The sequence below is a fragment of the Rutilus rutilus genome (assembly GCF_951802725.1).
Source record: "Rutilus rutilus genome assembly, chromosome: 10".
NCBI lineage: Eukaryota > Metazoa > Chordata > Actinopteri > Cypriniformes > Leuciscidae > Rutilus > Rutilus rutilus.
This window is the reverse complement of record NC_140215.1, coordinates 10,587,705-10,601,703: the sequence shown is the minus strand read 5'-3', so window position 1 is coordinate 10,601,703 and position 13,999 is coordinate 10,587,705. Positions and strand designations below refer to the sequence as shown.

At 36.8% G+C, this 13,999-nt stretch overlaps 1 protein-coding gene across 1 annotated transcript in view; it reads right to left on the bottom strand.

The window, feature by feature from the left end:
- Positions 1-2,362: 2,362 nt before the first annotated feature.
- Positions 2,363-13,999, bottom strand: part of adcy5 (adenylate cyclase 5) — a 93,694-nt gene continuing 82,057 nt past the window's right edge. Inside the window, exons 10-21 of the mRNA XM_084420241.1 lie at positions 13,497-13,641; positions 11,404-11,501; positions 10,986-11,073; positions 9,881-9,997; positions 9,417-9,581; positions 8,976-9,151; positions 8,215-8,235; positions 7,884-8,025; positions 6,906-7,169; positions 6,354-6,558; positions 5,755-5,879; positions 2,363-5,045 (exon numbers count right to left, since the gene is read on the bottom strand). Coding sequence (XP_084276367.1) covers positions 4,917-5,045; positions 5,755-5,879; positions 6,354-6,558; positions 6,906-7,169; positions 7,884-8,025; positions 8,215-8,235; positions 8,976-9,151; positions 9,417-9,581; positions 9,881-9,997; positions 10,986-11,073; positions 11,404-11,501; positions 13,497-13,641 — 1,675 coding nt within the window. The 3' untranslated portion in view covers positions 2,363-4,916. The remainder of the gene's footprint in view (positions 5,046-5,754; positions 5,880-6,353; positions 6,559-6,905; positions 7,170-7,883; positions 8,026-8,214; positions 8,236-8,975; positions 9,152-9,416; positions 9,582-9,880; positions 9,998-10,985; positions 11,074-11,403; positions 11,502-13,496; positions 13,642-13,999) is intronic.

The following is a 13,999-nucleotide window of genomic DNA, read 5'->3' as shown; positions in this document are numbered from 1 at the left end:
TGCAGTCAACTGTTTTTACTCACCAACATTCTTTAAAATATCTTATTTTGTGTTCAACCGTGGATAGAAACTTATACAGCTTTGAAACAACTTGAGGGTGAGTAATGACAAAATTTTCATTTTTGGGTGAACTCCCTTTAACAACTTGAGTAGGGATAGCAGGATAACTTTCACTTTTTTTGCTTCACATTAAAGTTTGTAATGTTGTGATTGCTGTTTAGCTTGGTTCATGGCTTATAACTCTTTAGAGAAGACTCTGAAACCAAAGCCACAGAAAGAGTGTTTGTGCATTGTTGCACTCTAGCTTTGTGTTATTATTCACTAGAAATCTTGCTTGATGGCCGTGGTACTTAATCACAGTTTATTGTATGATAAAATGCTGCTTAGACGTGATTTAGCTAAAACCGTTCTCTTTTCACGTTTGAATATGTAATGTGATGTCAAGTGTGGGAAGAAGCTTACGCAATTTTATAAACTTAGTGCCATTCTCAAATTCTAAGAGCTGCAATGATGAAGATGATGATGATTGTGGTTATTAGAACAATTCACTTGGCTTATAGAAGCGTGACTAATGAAAGTAATGTTCTAGGTGATGCAGTGAATGCTTTTGTGTATGTGAAAATTGCAGGCCATTTAGGCTTATTTGTACTTAGAGAGGGGGAAAGTCTGTACATTTGTGACGTCTCTGTAATTGATGTTATTTTTTTTCCCCAGCTTATGTTCACTGCTGATCTAATTTTATAGTTGCACAATACTTACAATTTTTTGGAAATATTTTATTTTTTAGTCAAGGTTTACATATTTGAACATATGGACAAAAATAAGTGACAAATTAAAAAAACTGCTGCAACAACAAACAAAAACAAAATCACCTTGTAATTTTCTTCCTTGCGGTTCAAGGCTTTCGTAACGGCGTCATCAGGGTGAGAAATGGTTTGAGTTTTTGTTTCTTTGATTTTTAAGACATTGTGCTTCGCCTCAGGTCTTTCTAACCTTTTGACTGCTGGATTAAACCCAAACCAGTTGGCCATTAGACTGTTTTTAATGTCAATGAAATGCCAGTCCCACGCCCAGCACAATGGCCTTTCTTTAATGCTTCATAAAACAGCTTTGCTCAGTCAAACTGACCAGATCGGACACATGCAGACTAAATTCAAGTGAACTCAAACGTGGCTATTTCACAGGCACATTATTAAGATAAGAAAAGGTCAGGTATGCCAGTGGGGAAAGTGTACTGAAATTATGTGAATTATAACATGCTTGGGTGACCAAAAAACCGCTCTGTGGGGTTTCTGTTCTTTGTTCTCGTATTTCTGGACACATTCTGTTTATGAATACTCTGCAAACAGCTCTGTATTTGAGGTTCAAAAAGAAAAATAAGGAAAAAACAAAGGTGCAGATTGTTATAAAACTAACATGTGGTTAAAGCATTGTACTAACCTGTACAATAAGAGCTGCACACGTTTTCATACAGAAACATCGGCACATTGACATTGAAGGCAAGTAAAGCAGGAATTAATTGTATGGCTACTAGATGGGCAACGAAAGCGCACTGCTGCCACCCTCTGGGCATTTAATGTGACATCCCAAATGTTATTTTTGTCCAAAAACAGTAATATAATCCACTTTATGGTTTTTAGGTAAATTAAGCGCGGGCGCGGCCATTTGTAATGTTAATACGTCTGGCTTCCGGTGCCATTACCTTACAGTTATTTTTAGCTGTACAAAACAGCTCGTTATGCTGCTTGATATTGCAAACTGGTATTTCTTACCATATTATTTTAATGTATTGCCTTAAATATAAAAACGCTTGTTTGTAGCGCAAACAATACCGTTAACTGCACTTAAATTAGATGTATTCAGTTATTCTTAGACTTCTAGCGGCTAATAAATCGGAAATCTTCGCATTCGCACATTCACACACACACGAAAAACTTTACTTCCGCGTTGAAAAATAAGGCCACAAACATATTGGCACGAGGCAGAAAATTAATTATGTTAAAGTTAGGTATGGTGACACTTTACCTTTAGCATAATAACAACCGTCTTGCTGACGTCCACAATCATCTGAAATTAGATGTCAAAAGAAAGGGCCAAAAACAATTTAGTATGCAAATATTATAATAACGATGTTAGGTTACAATTTCAATGTTTAAGGTTTTTTTTTTTAAAGTTCATGTCTCTCCATTTACTTACTTTATTATATTGGTGTCTGTCTTTTGAGCTTGAGTGGACAAAAAAAAAAATTTTACTCCACAGAGAAAATAAATAATAGACACTACGAATCACACAAGAACCTAATTTAAATAGAGTGCTGCTTTGCAAACATATTGTAATGATCATAATTACATGGTTTCAGAATGAGTTTAATGTTATAATAGTTTAATTGGATGTAAAAAAAAAAAAAAAAAAAATACAGCATTGAGTTTTGACATGGCATACAAGCAACCCAAGATGAAGCTCCACTGGAATAGTAAATGCCAGTACTCAGCAGGACAGAAATGTGGTATTTACTTGACATCTCTCATCTCAGTGCTTTCATTTGGATGGCAAACACAGGTGAATTAAAGCTTAAGTAAGCCATTCAGAAGTAAAATTCTGTGATAAGATTAAAACTCTCTTCTGCTGCGTTGTCAAAACGCTGTGAGAATCCCGACACAGCAACACTGGCTCAACCAATGGCGTGAGTTTACGGGCGGGACTAACTTATTGTTTAACCAGTGGCAGATAGGGGGCATGTCCAATCCAGTTTGGTGCCGCTAACTGTGGAAAAATTACACACTTCACCTTTAACTTAGGAATTCATATGGCACCCGCATCATCATTTAAAGGCCATACTATACATGTATCACGATGACATTAAATACAAAAACATTCAACCATATATTTTATTTGAAATTTGCTGGCAAGAAAGTGGCACTGATTTTCTTGTGGGAAATAAAGACTGTGTGAAAGTGACTCTGGAAGCCCAGCTGAGTCCAAGTTGTGAGAAACTAGAACAGGACCAAATATAGTTACGGTTTCATAACACTTCTTACACCGGTAAAGAAAAAAAAAAAATAAAGAAAAGAAAACCTTTTTATGGACTACCCTAAATGTTTGTGTACAAACTCAAATTCTTCACATACAAAGGCCTCGTTGGAGAAAACGGACATTCATTGGGTCGTACCATCACACTGAGAGGGAAGGGAATGCTGGTCGAGCTGCAGTGCATAAATGGTGAATATTTGTGGCATAACAGAAACATCCCTAAAGGATCCAAACTCGTTGTCTCACGCACCATAAACACAAGGCTAAAATCAATATTTGCAGATGTGTTTGCCAAGCTTTAAACGACTGTGGCTGTTCTGAAACACTCACTTGTCATTTCGTGTCCTACAAATCCATTTTCTGCTCATAATTACATTGTAGTGCACTTGACAGGATACAGAAACCCTTTTTGGAGAAAGGCCAAACCTACTCTCCTTACTTGGTTACAAGGCTAGCTACTGATTTTATTTAAATGAATGCAGCGACAAAAAAGGGTGACTGATAATTAGCAAATTAACTCTCCCTCCTGTTCAAATGTGCAGGACTGTAGCATTCCATTATATATATAAATATCTAAATACACATTGGTGTTTATAGACATTATTTAAATATATTAATGTACAAAATATAGCATCTAAAATAGCTCTGACAGTTTGGCATTTAGAATCAAAATATAAAATGTTACAAATACAAAAACAGCCACATTTGGCCATTAATGGTGTCTTCAGTGTAGACAAGTGTGTGTGTGTGCAGTTTTGTGAATGTAAGTTTGTTTGGAACACAAAGTTGAAGTCTCAAGCCACGTTCATGCCACCAGAAACGTTCTCGTTACATTGTTACACGCTGGTTCTTTTTTGTTCCATCTCATCCCTTGGTGACATCAAATCAATCATGCATCATATTAAAGATGAACGACAATCAGTGTGTGCTCTGGCATTGTGTACTGCCATTTATCTGTACCGAAAAGCACAAACGCTAGGCTATTTGGGATCACACACACTTCATTTTCATATAATACGCATCAGTATTTAATACTGTCCCTGCGCATGGTATAAGAGACACATAAAATTGAGTCGAGCTGATTCTCAACTACAGTTGCTAAATGAAGACGTTGCATCGTTGGGCCTGGCCACAACCCGGCACTGAAAACGAATGACTTTGGGTCGTTTCAAGTTGCGGGCGGCGTGAACGGGGCTTCGTTCTCAACTCTAGATCGCTCAGAGGTAACACTGTCAACGCTAGCTCCCTTACCAGTAACAACCACAGTCGCTGCAGCAAAGTTCGGGGAACCATAAAGGGTTTGTAAAGCTGCTGTGCTCACTATGGCCTTCTACCATATATAAGCTCATTGTGATATCTCTATCTATTGCGATATCGCCACGCAACAGGACCGTATGAACAGAACTCTTTAGTCTTTACATACACTGAAGTATATACCTGTAAAACACATGTTTTATGTGTATATGATTCATCAGTGTTTTCATGCAGTTTTGATTTGGAGCCGCCAGGACCAGTTGGTGGAGTAAGATCGCAGTCCCGCCACCTGAGAGAGCCAAAGCCAGGTGCATCTGTCCTCTCTTAGCAATATAAGAATTATAGAAGACAGGGAGAACTGCTTTGTATGCCTTGAGATTCCTTTGTTTCTTTGGTCTCTGAGGTTGAACGTCTTTCTGAGCTGTTCCATACCTTAAATAAAGGGGGCAAAGCCCTCCGTTAATCCTATAGGAAGTCTCAGTGTGCAAAGAGGCCACTCTTAGACTGGCTTTCCAAACGCATCCTATTGTGATTGGTCCAGGAGGATGCCCGTCAACAGCCTGGCTGGCCCGGACCAAAGCGTCTCGTCACCATGTCATCTCAAAAGTGTTCTGAATGTCAGACGCTGAGTGTTAACTGCTGTTGGGTCCTCCGTTTAGGAAGTAGGTCGCCATTTCTCCTTTGCCCTTCACCTTCACAACGCCTCTGTACTCCAGTGTGTAGTTATATGAGCTGAGAACCTGGTAGAGGTCAGTTGTGACCTGACACAGAGAGTTGACAGATTTACAGATCCAAACATTTGAGACCACTAGTGAAAATGCTTCTGTTTTGCATTTTTTAATCATTAATAATTAAACAAATCATTGAATATGATCAAAAATGCATTCCTCACCAATTGTATTTATATATTCATTTCAAATTGTATTATTCATAAACATTTAAGTGAATATTGAAATTAAAAATGTAAAACAGCAGCACTCAACATGAAATATTTCTTATTCGTTTCACATCATGTTTCTTTGTTTAAAGTCACCATGAAATCCAAATTGACAATTCTTATTTTTTATGGAATATTGCAGTATTTTTATAAATGATTTATCCACGTACATCATTATTTTAAAAAAAATTCATGTGCCCTTGTAATCTTTAATCAAAATAACTTGCAGTATCATCTCTTCTCTGATTACGTACTAACTGGCAAGAGGGCGGGACAACCTGTCACTCACATGAGATTGACCAATAGCAAACAACATTGATCCAATCAATTACATGTTCATGTTCCCTACATGTTTTCTTGTTCAAGAAGTCGTTTCACATAGAACATTTTCAGCATCCTAAAATTGTATATATTTCCAAGTTTAATTTAGATTCTCAATCGCACATTTTCAATACGGACACTATAGTAGTATACATAGGATATCTTTATGAATTTGATCTGGACAAATCACAGAGACCAAGAATACATCTCACCTGTATTCTCTCAGGTACCCCAGTGCTGTCCATTCGGCTGGCTACATTCACAGTATTCCCCCATATGTCATATTGCGGTTTTCGAGCCCCTATGACACCAGCCACGACGGGACCCATGTTAAGACCTACAGGAAAATATGCTTTTTTAATTTTACAACAGTAAAATCATGGGTCAATCTATGAAAGTCTTTGACTAACAGACTATATAAATACTACAGGAATGTAGCATTTTTTAAAGGGAAATTTCATAAAATTAAAGATACACATTAGGAAGCTGATTGATAAAATGTATTGGTTATTTAAAGGAATAGCTCACTTAAAAATGAAAATTCTGTCATCATTTACTCACCCTCAAATTGTTTCAAACCAGTATGGATTTCTTTCTTCTGCTGAACACAAAGGAAGATATTTTGAAGAATGTCGGTAACCAGATGAATCAACTGTCTGGTTACCGACATTCTTCAAAATATCTTCCTTTGTGTTCAGCAGAAGAAAGAAATCCATACAGGTTTGAAACAACTTGAGGGTGAGTAAATGATGACAGAATTTTCATTTTTAAGTGAGTTAATCCATTAAGGGTGGCTAAGCCAAATCCTTACCGATCTTCATTTTGAAGTTATTAAAAGAGTGCTCATTGATGTACTTCATCTGGTCCATGAGGCGCATGGCGTAGTCGGCTAGAGCGCGAATGTGCGACCTTCCTGCTTTATCATAAGTGGAGTCATTAAGCCCAGACGCAGCCATGTAGGTGCTGCCAATGGTTTTGATCTTTTCTAGTTGACGAAACTGATCCTCACTAATGATCTGCAAGAAAAGAGAAATGAGATGATGACTTCCACGTAGGAATGAGAAGGCATATTCTACATTTAAGAATGTAGTCGCATAACGTCTACATTTCTAAGAATGCACACAGTTTAGGAAGATTTGAAGATGCAGGTCCAGTTTCACACACACAATTCTAATTTGAAACAAAGACCAACTGTTAAAATTAAAATGTTTAATGCAAGAGCTAAAACAGTAAAATCCTAGTTAAAATAATCAAGGGTTGTTTGTATATATATATAATAATTGTTTTTATTCATATTTTTTATGAATCATTTTCAAGGGAATTAGGCTTTTCAAGTCCCGAGGTTGGTCAAAAATTGCTGTACCTCATCAAAGTCAGCGATGATCTCGTTGAGCAGTCTCAAGCACTCAACACCTTCATTATTGGCCTCCAGTTCCACATAGAACTCGGAGAAGTTGCTGATGGAGGCGAACATGACAGCCACACATTCGCACGACTGATAATACAGCTCGTCGTTCCGTCGCTCGCGCGCCAGAAAGTGTGCAGCCACATCTTTGGGCAAGATGTTGTGGAGAAGCCGACGGTTGTAGGCCTGAAGTTCTTCCATCTCCTCTTTCTCTTCTGTAGCCTGTGAATACAATAAAAATAGAGGATGATGCTATGAATGAGGAGGAATAACTAGATAAACACTGCATTCTTGTTGCACCAAAGTGACTGCAATAACTTGGCGAATCTATGTTGAATTCACATCATCAGACTCTGTCTGTTGTATCTATGATAACTCTCAAAGGCAAAATGGACAAAACAGGTTTTTGAAAGAAGACTCTTATGCTCACCAAGCCTGCATTTATTGAATAATTTAAGTAAAAACAGTAATATTGTGAAATTTTATTGCAATGCAAAATAACTGTTTTCTATTTGAATATATTTCCAAAAGTAATTTATTCCTGTGATGCAAAGCTGGATTTTTAGCATCATTACTCCAGTCTTCAGAGTCACATGATCCTTCAGAAATCATTCTAATATGATTTGCTGCTCAAGAAGCATTTTTTATTATTATCATCACAGCTATAAACAGTTGTGCTGCTTAGTAACAATGCAAAAGTATTTACTGTTACTTTTAATCAATCTAATACATCCTTACTGAATAAAATAGTAGTTTTTTTTTTTTTGATCTCATTAACTTTTGAACAGTAGTTTAAGCTACAGCAAATAATTAAGAACAAGAAGCAAGAGTAGGGAAACTGTATCCAACAAATTGATTTGATGGAACAGGAGGTACAGCACTTTTTAATAAACAGCTTTTCTGTCCAATTACAAAAGTATACAAAGCTAAACACACCTGTAACTTCCAGAGAAAGTCCAGTCTGGCAGTGGACTCCACCTGCTGTGCATGAAGGTAGAGCGCTAGCACAAACACCGTGATGACTACTGGAGTCATGATCTTTAGAGGAACCCGCAGGTTCCCGTCTGTCGTACAGCTACTACAACACACACAGCACTGAGTGTCAACAAGAGCATGCTGATCTAATCACATCACAACAGTATGCAGCTACATATTCACACACTTGAATTACTCCTATTGTGCAATCTTTATAGGCATGCAATGAAAAAAACATGCTCACTGATATTTCTTTCAGATCAGGGTTTCTACTTGACTGGTTTTATCTTACCTTGTTCCATTACTATTCCCTCTGTGAATACAAAGAAAAAGCAAATGTATCAGATGGATGGAGCACAACAGTAAAAATGTTATCTTCAGATAGACTCAGTAGAATTGATATGAGCCAAATCAGAAAGCAGACAATCAATAGTGGATTTGTTGGCATGGGTCTATGTAGTGGTAGGCTAAAGCTGACTGAATTACAGTCATTTTCCGAATGAAAAAATATTGATACTGTGCTTGGTCCCTACTTAATCTTACTGACCCCAAACTTTTGAACAGTCAGTAACAGCACAACTGTTTTCACCATTGATGATAAGAAATGTTACTTGAGTATCTTATCAGCATATTAGAATGATTTCTGAAGGATCATGTGACACTAGGCTGCTAAAAATTCAGCTTTGCCATCACAGGAATAAACACAGTATAATCAAATAGATAACAGTTTACTGTATTTTTGATGAAATAAATGCAGCCTTTGTGAGGATAAGAGACTTATTTCAAAAACATTAAAATCTTGCCGGCTCCAAACTGTTGATTGATGGCTTATATAATATCCAGTCACAACTTTGATATAGAAAAAAATGCTAGGGAATATTTAGCAGTCCCTTAAATTTGGAAGAGACAAACGTCCATACTTAAAAAAAAAAAATAGCTTCTAAAAAAGCAAAATAATTGAAATAATTCTTTATAATTTTGATAAGGATGATGATGATGGAAAGGATGCTGATCCAAGAAAATGTGCTACTTGGCTAAAATCCAGATACTCACAAGGCATTGGCCATGACCAGCAGGTCCACATTGTCAAAAAGGCTGACCTCAGGCACCTCCATGATGAGCACATACAGGATCTCGATGAAGAGCATGAGGAAGAGTTTACCAATACTGCTGACCTGTAGGAACACTGAGCAGGCCAGTAAACTGAGCAGCACACACGATGAGAAGTACTGCAGCGGAAGAGAAAAACATTCAGACATTAATCTTTTGCTTTCCCTTCAACTTATTCCAAGTATGATTGATCAAAAGACAAGCATTTCAGAGCAGTGCCTAGAATCAGACCCTTGAAAAATAAATGCAAAAGACATATATCACTGCAGGAAAATCCAGATGAAAGACGTCCAGCTGTTTTTTTGGGACATGGTACTGTAGCTGGTTTCGAGCAGCTCATTGCTACTGTTACAAAACTGGACTGATCTGAGAACAGTGCCACACCTCTGGGAAATTGCAGGTGGGTGATGAGCTGTTGCAGAGGCTGTCCTGAGACCAGAGAGAGTAGTTGAAGGAAGAGTTGCGGACGTGACAAGCGTTCACATCTCTGGGGGTGATGTTAAACTCCTGCCCTAAACAAGTCTTCAGGTCATCTGTACTGCAGGTGAACTAAAGGACAGATAGAGAGGTTACATGTGACATTATTAACCCACTAAAGATCACGTTATTAACTAACTTTTCAATGTCAAAAGCTAATTACTTAAAAGCAGGCGATTTCTGTGCCATTATCAACACTATACATGATTGGAAAACTGAAGATTTATATTTTTGCTATTCTGTTTGGTGCCTCTAGTCCTGTAAGTCTTTAAATATTGTGACACAGGTTAAGTGTTAGTTGTATTGCTGTATGGTTAAATATCAAAGGCATTTAAGCACTGAATCTTGAGGTTAAGACTCGTGGGACTCACAATGTTAATGAAAGCGGAGAGAAAAACCAGGACGATTGTAAAAACTCCCACCAGGGTGCTGTTGAGTCTGGACTGAACAATCCTTTTAGACAGAGTTTGCAGAGGCACAGGGAAAAACTGGCAATAGAGAAAAAACATGATTTGAGTTTCTTATTAGACGTAACACCACAGTATCTGAAAACGATTTGTCGTCACATGATGAAAACCAACTTTTTTTCTTTCTTTTTTTTTCAAATAAAAGAGCTGCTGTTTTGAACTTTCTACTTGAAAAAAAAAAAAAAAGTGGTTTCCAAAAGAAAAAAAAGCAGCACATCTGTTTTCAACATTGGTGATAAACGTTTCTTGAGCTCCAAATCAGCATATTACAATGATTTCTGTAGGATTATGTGACACTGAAGACTAGAGTAATGGCTGCAGAAAAAAAAAAAAAAATTTTTATATATATATATATATATATATATATAAAAATTTTTTTATTTATATATATATATATATATATTTAATTAAAAAAGACCTTGTGGGGATCTTGTGGGTTTGCAGAGATTTAGGCTTGTGTGAAAGACTTTTTACGGGTCAGGAAGTTCAGAATCTAATTCCACAGCATCTCTAAGGAAAGACCTGTGACGCCCCTAGCCGCCCATGGAGCAGTGTAGTGACAGTTCCACTTCAGTGTGCACAAATGAGCTGTCAGCGCTTTATTGTGTCTCTGTTATTGTTCTGTGTGACTCATTGTCTCTGGAGACCTGCTCAAAGTTATGCAGCTAAAAGCCCAATATCAATCAAACCCGCTCCGGTTATTTTAGTGGAGAAGGCTGATAAACACTTGGATTTAGCGTTAGGAAATGGTCTGTGAAGGATGCGTTAAGAGATGTATTATTTTATAGGGCTTGTTTTTGTGTTTTGCTGCACATTAGGGACAAAAAAATGGGTCAAAAAAAGTTTGACCTCTATTATTTTTTTTTATTATTAATTACTATTTACTATATCTATATAGATAAATTCTATAGTGTTATTATCATCATTATTTATGTCTGAACTTCTTTATATTACACATTAACATCGTATAGGCTCAATCTCATGTGTACAATCCCAATATTTCACTTACCCCAAAACAGGAGTAAATGGCTGAGATGAACATGACGGCCATCAGGAGGACCAGGCACACCACATAGAAGCCAATCATCAGCCTGGAGCTGCAAAACAACAACACCACACAGGTATAGAGAGGGAGCCAGGTAAATAGAAAATAGCTATTTATCATTTTAAACATAATATATATGTATATAATATTATTTTATGTCATAGTTAACATAGGGTCTGATGGAGAAGAGAGACCTGCTTTGAATGTTTTGGCTGCTCGGGTAATAACTGTCTTCACCTTTACAAAGTCAAAATGAATGAAAGCTTCTGTGTATGTGACACTCCCATTCAAATTTAAACAAAACCTTCTCTAAGCCAGTGGTTTTTCTGAATGGTTTAAAAAACATTTGCTAGGATCAGGTTTTTAACTGAAGTGTACTTACTGTGGCACAATGACGATCTGAATGAAGCAGATGAATAAAAAGACGAGGGAGGCGCAGGCTACGTATGCTCCGAACCTGGCGTCTACCTGCTTGGAGTACTGACAGAAGGTGAGGAAAGAAGAGAGAAAAGAGTGGGGTTACAAAAACCATTTAAATGGCATGTGAAAGGGGTGTTGAACTGACAGAAGGGTGTGTATGAATACATGTTTAAATATTTTAGCAGAGTAATAAAAAAAACATTTAAAGTTTATCCGGGCCTGGAAATCACAACAGTAAAATTTCCTAATTGTTCAAGGTTTTCCACACCAAAGGGAACTTTTTAATAAAAAATATTAAATATTTAAAAACGTAAAGTTGCAGTATTGCTTGGTTTAATAAAAAAATTGTACGTTTGAGTTCAGCAATTATTTTTAATAGAACTCTCTTATGCTCACCAAGGCTGCATTTGTTTGACCAAAAATACAGTAATAACAATAATATTGTGAAGTATTATTAAAATTTAAAATAGCTGTTTTGAATTTTAATATAATTTAAAATGTAATTTACTCCAAAGCTGAATTTTCAGCATCATTACTACAGTCTAGAGTGTCACATGATCCTTCAGAAATGATTCTAATACGCTGATTTGCTGGTAAAGAAACATTTATTTTTATTAATGTTGAAAACAGCTGTTCTGCTTAATATTTTTGTGGAAACTGTGGTACATCTTTTCAGGATTTGTTGATAAATAGAACGTTAAAAAAATAGCATTTATTTGAAACATGAATCTTTGGAAACATTATAAATGTCTTTACTGTTACTTTTGATCAATGTAATGCATCCTTTTCAAATAAAAGAATAATTTATTTCTTTTCAAAACAAAACAAAACGGTAGATATGTAAAATATCTAACAAAATAACATCAAGTGAATTTCTTCAGAAAAAGATTATGAAGGATAATTGCTCAGACATTCTGGACACAGACAATGAAAGACAACAAAAGCAATAATTATCTCCTCTACAAACCGGAGGCAAGTCTCTGAAAGAGTCATCTAATCAGTGCTAGAAGTACGAGGACCAGCATGCAACCTGCTAAATGTGTATGCGACTGCAGACGGGGGAAGAGACCGTAAATGCAGAGGCTCAGAGACTTCCTTTCCATTACCCTTTCGTCACCATCTTCACAAAGAAACCGAGTCTTTTAGTCAAAAAAAAAGTTTGGGCACGTCTTTGAGGTAGGGGAGGTCAGTGGTGACTAATGCCTTGAAGGTAACACCATAAAATGACTTAAATCACAGCGCAGCATGAAGACGTCAGTTTCTGACTCATTCCGAACCTGGACCTTGAATTTCATTGCCTCTATTCAACTTAGCAGCGTGCCACATCTTTGAACTATGCTGAATACTTTTAGGCCGCCTGCACAACAGTACTAACATAATACACTTCTGATTGGCTCTATGCTTTATTTTTTGCTATGCAATTGAAGAAACACTTTACCAGTAACATTAACTAATGATCTGTTAAATGGTTAGTTCATGCTCACAAGTCACACAATTTACGACAAAACCTCAAGGCGGCTAGATCGTTTTAGCTTGATGACGCATTTAAATCAGTAGATCTGACAACTATTATGTCCAATATAGCACGGAAAACCAATTGTGTAAGCTTATCAGGCATAAAAACACATGATCATAAACAGGTAAACAGGTGTAATAAAGATTTCCATTGGACAACTATGTAAACAATGTTCATTTTTTTGCCTGTTCTTCACAATAAACCTTCATATAGTTTCAGAAGACCTGAAATGTAGTGCATAAGTTATATTGGTTACTATTATAGTGCTTTTATGTCATTTTTGGAGTTTGCCAGGTATGATAAGCGTTACTTTTTTGTACTATTATATTATATCGTAGTATACATTAGTATATATACTATAGTATACTTTATTATAGTATACTACTTTAGAATTTATTAATATTTTGAACATTTTGGAATGTTTCCACATTCCATGGAACACAAATATTGTGTGGAATGGATTAGCATTGATTAAAATCGCGCTGTGGTGTTAAGGTTCATCTTATCATTGAAGCTGGTCACGTAAATGAGAGCCATACCTTCTTCTCCAGGTCAGGTTCTCGAAATGTCAGCAGAAATTTCTTGACGTGTTCGGACCGTAACCGGTCGATGCTCCGAGCATCAATGGCGCGGCCCAGAAATTCGTCCACCTCATCCTCGGGGTTCAGGTTTTCTTGCGTGTTTCTGAAAATGAAATGTCTAGATAACACAAGACGAGATACCGTTTTTCCACCTTCTTCCTCCCCTCTTATTCTTACAGTTCTATACAGCCAGACCACCAAAAAATAGAAGCGTTGGCCCACACCCCCCCCAAAAACCCACAAAAAACAAGGAACGATGACAGAGTTAAGGTTTATGATTAGCAATTTTGTCTGTGAAACTGAGTTGATTACGTTGAGAAAGAACAAATCATATGCTTAAGAGTTCAAGGCCTTGCAGTCATGTTTATGCAATTCAATAACTACTAAATCACATCAGCACATCTAGGTCCTGTACTTAAAGTATTTGAAACTTAAGCTAGCAAGGAGTGTGGAAATCATCA